At 32.2% G+C, this 12,041-nt stretch overlaps 1 protein-coding gene across 3 annotated transcripts in view; it reads right to left on the bottom strand.

Moving 5' to 3' along the window:
- The window catches only part of SLC4A10 (solute carrier family 4 member 10), a 247,679-nt gene that overhangs the window by 124,576 nt on the left and 111,062 nt on the right, over window positions 1–12,041 (bottom strand). The window contains exons 7-8 of one of the 3 annotated variants that reach the window (XM_070380872.1): window positions 2,742–2,833; window positions 1,685–1,774 (exon numbers count right to left, since the gene is read on the bottom strand). In XM_070380872.1, the coding sequence (XP_070236973.1) occupies window positions 1,685–1,774; window positions 2,742–2,833 (182 nt within the window). The remainder of the gene's footprint in view (window positions 1–1,684; window positions 1,775–2,741; window positions 2,834–12,041) is intronic. The other 2 variants (XM_070380874.1, XM_070380873.1) reach the window with 2 other exon arrangements.

Genomic DNA, 12,041 nt, shown 5'->3' with positions numbered 1-12,041 from the left:
GGAATCAAAAAAAATGAAACTGACAATTCAGATTATATTCAAAAACACTCCTAAATGAGTAAGTTTGATGGGCCTAACCACTGGAAGGGTTAAAAGATACATGGTTTGAATGTAGATAGAACATAGGATAAAGTAACATGAAATGAAAAAGACTTTTTTTCACCTTCATATTTCAAAATTCTACCAGGGTTTGGAATCTACATATTAAACTTAAAACACTTAAGGTAATATGTAAACTAACTGATTCACTTTGATAAATTTACTACCAATCTGAAATCCCTAGGTTAAAAATCCTTAACTCATATACTTGCAAAATCTGGCACTAAAGTCTCTTTCCATAATGATGTACCACTTTTGTTATTTCCAAATTCTACTTCTCTACCCTTCCACAATATAAGGTAAGAAGTATTACTTTGCTGGGAAAAAAAAAAATCCAGAGCCGAAGGTCTGTTCAAATTGCCTTGAACCTCACAGGATTCATTGTACACATACATCCAAGACACTGTTCAAGACACTAAAGATCCAGTAGAGACCAAATCACATTAAATTTTGCTCTAGTGTTTACTTTTGGCACTACTGTTTCCACTAATATCAACAACAATACAGCAATAATAGTAGTAGCCACATTTTATTGAACACCCAAAGGGTTTGCAGAGAATTAGACGGTTAGATAGTATCACTGACTCAATAGACATGAATCTGAGCAAACTCCAGGAGATAGTAGAGGACAGAGGAGCCTGGTGGGCTACAGTCCATGGGGGTCGCAAAGAGTTGGACAGTACTCAGCGAGTGAACAACAGGAACACTATAAACCCAGCACTCTGACAGGCTCTCTCTATTTTCTCATTTAATCTTCACAAAAAATTATAAATAGGTATTATTCTTATTTTACAAGTGACAAAGGTGAAGTTCAGAGAACTTCTCCAATATCAGGTAGCTTGTAAATTGTAGAGTTAAGATCCCATACTTGTTCTCAAAAAACATGTTCTTTTCAATGTGCCATGCTATGGGCAAGACACCAAGAAATACAGATGGTTGGCACTGCAGAGAGAGCTCTAGAAATTTAACTTTCCCATTAAAAACTGGAGTGGTCCAGTGATCTGAAATGTAACAAGAAAGTAAAGGATTAAAGAAAACAAAATCTATGTTTCACTCTTTTATAGTTCAAATTGTTCTAGGGACCCTGAAGATAAGACTACTGTCTCCCATTGGCTATATTCATTTTCTTTCAAATGTGTTGAAGCATTTTTGAAGGCTGCAAAAATAGGTCAGACAACTAAAAGCAAAATGATATAGAGATATAAAATTCAGTGTCAGTGGGTTATATCCCTTAAGAAAAGGTAAAAGGTAATTTATTTGAAAAGATGTGATTTATTATCACTGTTTTTGAGAATGTTCACTGTGCCCTTGTTATACTGTTAATGCTTGCACAAATAAGTAAGCAACTTTTTATGTCATTGCTTTTAAGATATTTCAAATGAAGAACATCAAGAAATTAAATGTATGGCAATTTTCAACAATTTTATTCCAACTTGCAGACGAATGAAGATGTAATGCTTGAAAAAGATATTTTTTGGAGCAGAAATGGAATGCACTTGAACTGGCTTAATATTGAGTCACACGCCTCCATACAGTGAGATGAGCTTCGCGCCACTGTCGAAACAGAGCCCAAGGATGCCCTCACCTCTCTGTCTTGCTGGTGTGGAGGTCCTTTCTCATGTCTTTGTTTCATCCCACATGGGCTAGTATGCCCCTTTTGTTGGCCTCCCAGCCCCTGCACGCATAAGTAACAGACTTAAGCTGGTACACCATGCTCCCACAGGGACTCTGCCAGGCACCAGAGGGAGAGCATGCACGTGACTAGATCCAGACAACTGGGGCCTTGGCAGAGGGGTTCCGAAACAGCAACAAGGGGCTGGTCGCTATTACTCTTTTCAGAAGCTTGATGCAGGCAACCTCCTCTACACTGCCTCCCATTCCCATCTCCTCCCACTGTTAGAACCATTGCCAGTGCTAAGGACTTTATGGGGGAAAAAAAAATTACTCTGAGGTACCGCTGTTTCAGCCACTTCAATAAAGAAAACTGTTGACTCCCTTTATTTCTGGTCAATATTAAAATTCTTTCATGATTGTTTAGTTTGCCACAGCCTACAATAGCACATATAGGACATTAGGAATTTGCTAAGCAAAGTCACATTATTTTCACAGAACACATTCAAATCAATGATTTTTCATTTGAATTGTCTCCAATTAGATGGATCCCTCAAGAGAGTCAGTCTTTATTATGTTTTTATTCAAAATTCTGTCAGTCTTAATATGTTCTAGTGTTTTTTAACACTAATGCCTTTCTCTTAATTACAACAATGAAGCTTTAAGTTATACGATTTACTTTTCCACAAATAGAGGGGGAAACAATTTTGAAAAATGAAACCAGTGAAAGTTTTAAACAGTAAACATCTGTTAAATTCCCTGTGAAGTTCAGTTATCCTTTTTACTGGAAGAGATGCATCATACCAAGTGGCTGAAACCTGAAGACTATGTGTAAAATCTACACATTTGATTTTACGAATGGGCAAAACATTACACATGAACTTAAATGCTAACATTATAACAATATCAAGCTTTGGCTAAGAAACAAAACATACACGCATGCAAAAAATTGTGTCAACACCTCTTAAAATGGTTGGTAATATCTAGTAACAACTTAACAGACTACTTAAATTAGAGGGAGAAAACCTTACCTTGCTGAAATCAACTGTGCTGTTTTCCCTGCTCACATCATTTTTATTTTCAACACAGGCTGGTGCAGACTGAGGAGAAACAACCTGGCCTGCTAAAGAGATTGTTATTACAAAATACAAACAATTACTTACATAATTCTAGACATACTGCATGCAATATGAATTAAACTAACATAGGTTTTTTTAATGAACTTATGAGGTAAGCATGAAGGGTCAATATAAATAGATATCAAGAAATACAAATATTCTTATTTATCAGTTACAGATAGAAATGGGAGAATTCAGTCAAGGAGATGAAAATTCATTCTCAGATTAAAACTAAACAGTTACTCTCTAAGAAGAAAGAACAACTACAAAAATGATTTTAATCTAATTAGTCTTGAAACATCAGTGATTTTTAAATTTTATCCAAAACTAATGATATATATACATCTCTTATGATCTAAACTCAGACTGAAGAATTTTATAGATAATTTTTTTTAAAGAGCAAATATTTAACTGAAAAGTACATAGTGTATTTACAGTTTTCTACTGCATCTGAAAAACAAACCAAAGAGAAAAAGTTCTTTGACAACAGCTTTTGGAAATTTCTGTATGAGAGATTCAGTTAGAAATACCTTCACCTATATTTTACAAATACTGTATATATATTATGCTTCTCACTATTCAACTGTGTAAATATATTGATATTAGTCTGCAAAAGATCAATAAATTTGAATTGTATTTGTTTTCCATTAATACTAACTAGCAACTTAATTATTTTGTAGTCTTTATCCCATTAAAAGAAAGATTATGATATTAGTTAAGTGGACAGTACAGCTAAGAACGTCACAATGGTTAACGAAGGGTAATTACATTTCATTATTCACTAAATATGAAGTATTCTTTTCAGTCACATTATCTGAAATCTGTTCATATTTAGCAATTAAGTTATAAAAATAAATGTTTGCTTAATCTCAAATGTATCTCTCTTTTCCCTAACCTATTGCTATCCTCACTTGTTATTTTTACTGTGATATGAGTAATGACAATCCAGCTTTGAAGCCTTGATCATATTTTATGACCATTACTCAGTTACTCCAAAATACTGCTCTTATTCCCCACTGTCTTAGATGGTAATATTCTCATTTTTCTGCCTAACTCTTCTCTCTACCTCCCTAAATCCCAACTTTATTCAAAGTTTACTTTTAGACTCATCTCTATAATCACTGCAGTCTGTATATAACTGAAGTTCTCTAAACTGCTAGTGTGCATACACATACTACTTCTTTAAATTCTCTCTTGAAATCCACTTATCCATTGATAGCTAGAAATTACCACGTGTGATGTAAAACACTAATAATTTACTTTCAAATATTACTATCATTTTGCTTTTTGAACATTAAGCCTTTCAGGCAGGGGTCATTTTTTAATAGGTATAATTTTTATGGTTTAAAATTATTATCTTGCCAGAGAGTAATGGGCTTAAGATTCTTCTAAAGTTTAAATATTTCACTGCTTTCATTAAACAAAGTAAAGTAACATATTTGATGAAGATTTTTTTAAATGATTTTAAGAGAAAATTCACCTTAAATCATGTATACCAATTCTGATTACAGCAAGTTCCAAAAATTATATTTTAGAGAGGTGACAGACTTAAGCTTCAGCAGTTATTTTCATTCTCCCATTTCTAACTGCAGTGTGCAGCTATGGCTGTGAACTGTTCATTAGCAGACATTTCATTTATCATTCTCAAAATAATAACTATACTTAAAAAAAAACCTTTTACATAATGCATTTGTGCTACTAACAGATGTCTTCAATCACCAGTTTCACATCATTTCTCCATATGAGTTAGAACATTAGATATATTTAAACCTAAATTTACTGAATGTTCCATAAAGCTGAATGGTGAAATTCAAGGCATGGATAAATTAAATAAACATATATCTGCTTTCTTTTAATAATTTATTTCATGTGATAGAAAACCACATGGAAGAACAATTATTTTACTCAATGAGCAGACACAAAAATAGTCAACTTAATAAAAAATCATCAACTTTAAAGAGATTTCATGGGATAGAAAATATGCTGCAACTTAAAATTTGAAGAAATTGCACAGCCTATGTTTTCACATATATACTCCAAAAGCAGACTATTTCATAAATTGCCTTCAACTCATGAGATATGTTTTAAAACTGGCACTTGTATTTCCTCTTATAAACATTCATATATTTTGAGATTTACTGTTATTCTTATTTTAAAAATTTTATAAAATATACCTCATAAAGTTGACCATCAGGAAGGGATTTGAAAAATGTTTTCTATAACTGTTTTAGTGATGTGGATAATAACCAGCGGAGAGTATTTAACTAGCAGGAGACATATTAGATGATGATAATTTTCCTCCTAGCTCCGGATTCTAAGTATGTGCATAGAATTCATATGCCAATGCAGGGGACAAAAAGTATAAAAACTGTAAGTTTGTGACATATGAATACAACCCAAAAGTTTGATATCACTCATATGTCAGTGATAATAGTTAACTATTAGCAAATATTAGTAAACACATTTAATCTCATCAAAGTTTAAAAAGTACTCCAACTCTTATTTCTAGTGTGTATGTTAATTTGTTAAAATGAAACAACACATATTAAATGTATATACTTTAAGGCAGTATCTGAAAGTGACAGGATACAGAAAAATGCCCAGGTATAATATCATTATTGAAAAATTAAACACGAGGTTTGGTTTAGGTTATTTTGAAAAAATTGAAGCCTTTAAATAAAGCTTAAAATTTTATTTGTTCTATCTACCTACCACCTGTCTAAAATGTGCACATGAACTACAGTCTATTTAACTACTGAAAATTTCACAAATTAAATCAGTTTTATAATTCTGTTATCAACTATCTTTTTCTGTCTAAACACTGATTTCTTTAGTTTATTCCAGTTATCACTGCCTTTCAGAAGAAGGTGATAGCTTAGATTTCAAAATGACTCTCATTAACTCAAATATTATTACATAAGAAGAATCAGTAAATTTAGGTTTTGAAAGAGCCTCCCTTTTTTTCTCATTCATATCTAAAGCAATACTAGTTCACAGAATACAATTTTCAGGTACAGGATTTTATACTCAGCCAGAAGTGAATATGTTTCCTAAAAGGATAACAAAGAACTTGCTAGGATTTTCCCCACTCCAGGATGAAAGAGTATAGAGTTAGGATTTAGCATTCACATACACATGTAGCTGCTGCTGCTGCTGCTAACACTTTAGTCATGGCCAACTCTGTGCGACCCCATAGACGGCAGCCCACCAGGCTACCCTGTCCCTGGGATTCTCCAGGCAAGAACACTGGAGTGGGTTGCCATCTCCTTCTCCAATGCATGCATGCATGCTAAGTTGCTTCAGTCGTGTCTGACTCTGTGCGACCCTACGGACAGCAGCCCACTAGGCTCCCCTGTCCACAGGATTCTCCAGGCAAGAATACAGCAGTGGGTTGCCATTTCCTTCTCCCATACACATGTAGAAGTTCTATGAATGCTATTTTTATTATAATTTTTCCAATCAATATGCCACAGTGTTTTTGAACACACATGTTTTTGCCTGTTTCTTTATATTACCTTCACTTCAACCATTGATCACTGTCCATTTTAATATATTCTATAAGTAAATGTCATTGCAATATTTAATCAATTTGTTATTATAATATCTAAATAACATTTAGAGATTAAGATGATTATCCAAAAAAAAGACATTTATTAACTTAAAACTTTATTATATCTAGGGTAAATTATTCAAAAACTGATGAATTAGCTAAAAATTAACTGAGACCTGTTCATGATTGGGTTTCCCTGGTGACTCAGATGGTAAATAATGTGCCTGCCATGCAGGAGGCCTGGGTTCAATTCCTAGGTCAGAAAGATCCCTTGGAGAAGGGAATGGCTACCATTCATGATTATTTAAATGTAAACACTTAAGAAACCAGTACTTTTATTTTTCCAACCTTTCAAATTCGAAGAATTCACCATCTTAAATCCAAAATTTCAGTATTTGTTATACATCTATATCAAAGTATATATTACATAGTATTCATATCAACAACTGCTTGAATTGGTTTTCCTTTGTGTCATGAATTCATTTTTTTCCTCTGGACCTCCATGTAGGGATCATATATAAGTTAAATAAAAAGTTATTATATGCCATGTACTTTTTCAAGGCAAATCATAAAATAGGTATGGGCAAGCACAGGAGGAAACTGAGAGCAATTCGAGCAACCTCTAACTAGAAAATAGAAGCTCTGCTTGTTACACAAAAATTTTTCACCAAGTCTGTTGTGAGACTAGCAGAATCATTTCCCTCACCATAAAGTTGTGGGGGAGGAACATGAGATTATCTCAAAAGAATTAGTTTTTTTTTTTTTTTTTTTCACTTTAAGTAGTGTCAATATCATTAAAGCCTCTCAATACTGAAACACAACCACAAAAAAGTTCTCAAAAAGATGATTAAAATTACATTAATTCATTTAATTCCTTACTTATAGTTTTCTTCCTCTTTAAATAAATTATGTATATAAAACAGCAGCCTTTAAATCTCTATTTGGCCAAATTCAAATCAGTAGGAGAAAAATATATCACTGAAGTAAACCAGTATTTTCTATTGCTTAATCCACTGAAAATCACATGTAATAGAAGGAAACTGGGATGAAGACATGGAGGTACAATACTGTTAACCTATAGACCAAGCTGGTTTACACTACCTCAGAAACCTTCAACGCATTTAGAGTACCCAAAGGGTAGGAGATGAGGGAGGTACAGAGATGAGATGAGCCTGTTAGAGACAGACACAAGACAGAGCAAAATAAAGAAATATAAAAATGAATGACAAAGTTACATACATGTGTAACAATACATTTATCCATGGGAATAGAAAACATGAAGAAAGAAAGGCTTAAATATTTAGAAAATGTTGATTAAGTGAGCTATACTTCAAAAACATGAAAATATGCACATAATTAAACTTGGAGAAAAATTAGTATGTCTGAAAATAATTATGTAACATAAGAAATAAATTTAAACACATCATCCTAGAAATATTTTTGCTGTTAAGACCTACTTTTGAGTTTCCAAAACTAAGTAGCAACAGTATAGTTTCTCAACAGACCAAACGAGTTATGTCAACGTCATCTTGATTTTTTTTTTTTGAGAAATGGAAAATACTTTTATTATATAATGTTTGATTGTATCATCTACATGAGTTTTTAAATGTTTTCTCTCAAGTAATTCTAAGAATTATTATTCTAGCTTTTTTTTTCCATCAAGGTTAAAACATTATAAATGGATACTTTTTAAACTCTTGATATCTCTTATGAGGTAACGGTATTTTAAAAATAAGAAAGCACATAAATATGTAAACACATAAAACATTATATATCTGGAAAAAGTACAGCATTTGTAAAAGATGCAATTATAAAGCCATAATACTGATTTTTAAAGCCATAAAAAAAAATCATTCACAATACAGACGTGTACATCACTTTAAGGGCTGAAATCTGTGCCGGCCTAAAGAGTCAAGTCATTTCATCCTTCCAAATCTAAATGTTCTCCAGAAACCTACAGTTTTGAAAGTAAGTCAGAGACCTTCTGCTCTGCAATTCCTTTTAAGATCCTAAATAAAAGGTACAACTGGAAAGTGTTCAGAACAGGAGAGAGAAAAGATAAGTGAAGGAAAAGAAATAAGAGAATTATTAGTAAAGGAAACAGTGGAATGAAGACACCCTACACCTAAGGAAACCAAGTTATTTTTTTAATGTAAAGGTTACCACAAGGGTAATAATATTTTAGAATAGATTTGTAATCCAGAGTCTCAAAAATACAATTGAATGTATGATCTAAATGATTACTACAAATACTGATATATCTTGCTTTCTAAATCATTAAATACAAAAGCCTTTGTTTTATTTTGGAAAGTCCTTCCAGTTTCAAGAAATTATTCAAATATCTTTATATATTTGAGTACTTTCCACAGTATTCTTTTGAGTTCTAATGTTAAAGAAGATATGAGCTTTCTATTATCTTTTTGCTGTTGTTTTGCCAGATAGAACTGTCACTTTTTATTGAAACATCAGAATCAGACATTTAATTCTCACAGTTTTGATGCTTAATGAAAAGTGAAAGTTAAACACAGCATGGTGGCATTAAAAATGCATGGTGAATCCATAACATCCTGTGTCTTAGCCCTTAAGAGAATGTGCAGTACACCAAGAAAAAAATTATACAAAGAAGTTAAGCTAGCATACTTGGAGATAAGATTGATACATGATCACAAGTTACTAAAAAAGGTATGAACAAAATACAGCAGATGGGGAGAAGAGCAACAAAATCACTACCTTGTAAGTCTAATCACAACTTGGGGAAGAATCCCACTTGATCTTCAGGTTGAAAATGTCTAAACGTTTAACCCTTGGGACTACTACCAAGGTAGCATGTTCAAGGAACAGGTCAACCAAGGAAGCAGAAACTTTATTCGATATGGCTCTTTTATAGAGTTCCCTATACAAGTATCAGTTTGTTGCTGAGGGAGTATCAGTTGTTTCACTTCTATAAAGGTATTATATTATATAATGTTTTATATATTATATAATACTTTAAACAAGAGGGGGCTTGTTTCCATCCCTCTACTTGGCAAGGAAAACGTTTGCTGTTTTCTAGTTTCTAGGAAATCCTCACTCTATTTAATTCCTATAGTTTTAATTTTCAAAAGTCTCTTTTGCATAAAATAGTGAAGAGATTTTTTTAAATAATGAGAATATTATCTTTACCATTTTGGATGTATTGAAACCCTTTTGTATCTCTCTGTAGTATACTGCAGAAACAAATGTAATCTCTATTACATATCTTGAAGCAGAACATCAAATCTATATTTATAGTGAGTATTTATTTAGAGTGAACCAGTTTTTAGAGTCCATAAGTAGATTGAGAACCTTAGTAATAAAGGTCTTTCACCCTCTTTTTCGCTTTCACTTTTCACCCTCTTTCACTTCTGGATAGGAGATTTATTTCTAAATTGGTGATGTCTATTCACATTTTCAGAATTCTTAACACACATAATTATGCAAAGTGTGTGAGGAGGCAAAACAGAGTCACAGGGAGGTGTTATAAGCTTAGGCTTAGAAAACCACTTCTGACAGTGTACTTTATGATGATACTTAATTGGGTGTATGCATTTTATTAGAAATGTTTCCAAGTTTTTATTACCCTAATATATGCCTCAAAAAGATCTTATGTGTTCAGATACAGACTGATTTTACAGATGGTGACAGAACCACTTCAGAACTATTCATATTCTAGTTTTGAGAAAAACTAAGCAATTGCCTCAATAAGACAAAAAGCACGCTCTCAGAAAAACTTTGTATCTTTATGTGGATTTTTATTTAAAGCTATAATTCTATCACCTCTTCTTATGTTTAATGAAGGTTTAAAGCTGTAACAAATAATGTGTCTAGGTCTATATGATATTACAATAAATAATTCATCCAGTGAATTCAGTGCCCTTTCCCTCCAAAAGTATAATGTAATAAAATCATTTTATAGTAAATGTTATCCCCAGTGAAAATCTGAGATACAAATTATGGCTAGCTCACAAGGTCCTTACATCTTTGAATAAACACATAGTATTCTTACAGACATATATTTTATTGTCTGATTTCCAGTAAAGGTAATGAAATAAAAACAGAAGTTAACTTTTATAAAATTTGCTTGCATTCAAAGAGATTTACGTCATGATACTATTTTAATAAGGTCTTTAGAATCATCTAGATATAAGTCAATAGTCAAAATTAGCAAATATCTCAATCTGTTTTTTGTTTGTTAATCTGTTTTAAAAAATATCAAGCAAATACCAGTATTGTGAGCATAATAAATGCACTATATAATGTTTCAGAATATAAAAACTTCATTTTGTCATTTTCATATATAACGTATTTTAAAACAAATTGTGATTTAGAATATGAATATATTTTAAATGTATGATGTAATTCAAAGTAAGCTACAAATCCTCAAAATATCCAGTGGGATTGATAAATACAATATTGTATATTCTATAAAGCACTCATAACACTTTTATTGAATTTAATATATGTACAACTATAGAGTTTTCAATATAACAATGATTTACATTCAGTCATTAAAGGCTCTTTAAAAAAATCAAATTAGTATTTCCAAAATTATTTTGCTGTTTAGAACTGGTTCTGTGTTCTGAAACAATAGTACATCTAACCATTTTTATTGATTTATTAAAGCATTTCTTCTATCTGTCTATATTTGATTTGGTAGTATGGAAATTACCAAAGTACCTATATAAAGTAGAATCTGGAAAAACCTCATTTTCATGCATTTGTATTTAAGGCATCTTTTAAGCTTTTGAAAACAGGAGCGAAATTACATAAAGTCTATGCTGCCAATACACATGCTTCAGTCCGTTTGTGGAAATCAGTCTCTCTAGTAAAACACCTGAAATTACTTTTCACTAATTTGTATTTTTTAAAACTGGGAACTTTTCTAGCTAGCAGAAGTATAATAAACTCATATCATCTGCATGATAACTTCATTTTCCTTCACAGGACCAATGGAAAGGATGAGTGACAGATCTCTAAGCAACTTCCTTAGTGTAAAAGATGAAGGGTCAAATGGATACCAGGAGGGAACAAAATACACAGAAAGGATAAAACAGTCAGAAACATTGTTTTGGCTTCATGATTGCTAAGGAGTAAGTCATGAATGAGTACTAGAAAACAATGGTTGGCATCATCTACGTTGGTGTGCCAAGATGGTAAGTGTGGTGCCTCCATGGACGCTAATGAAACAGTACTGCAAAAGGCAATGAGCCCATGAACTAGAAATCAGGCTTAATATATGTAGAGACACAAGTAAGGTACTAGCTGCTCTTTTCAATTGTGATCTCAAAAGGGATTCGTTGACCATGAACAACATGAAGCCAATATTTTCCTCTCACTATCACTAAATGTTGATGATTATTCATGTTAACTAAAAGACATTAAGTCAAAGCACTGTTAAGCTCTGAGACGCTCATTAAGCTATGACACAAAGACTAGGATCTTATTTGGGATGCAACTGACAGTTTGTGTTTGCTACAATGGAGTCTATAACCTCCTATTAGAAAAAGTTTCCCTTGCATTCTTTCATGAGCCTGTCAGGAAACTTAAACTCTTTGTCAAAATTCCTACAATTTGAATTTCAATAAATCATTTTCAAGTAAGATATATTTTAAAGGACTTTGATATTTCAGATAACTATAATAAAC

The sequence above is a fragment of the Bos mutus genome, chromosome 2 (assembly GCF_027580195.1).
Source record: "Bos mutus isolate GX-2022 chromosome 2, NWIPB_WYAK_1.1, whole genome shotgun sequence".
NCBI lineage: Eukaryota > Metazoa > Chordata > Mammalia > Artiodactyla > Bovidae > Bos > Bos mutus.
Note: the sequence above shows the minus strand (reverse complement) of the source record. Positions and strands in the feature narration are given on the sequence as shown.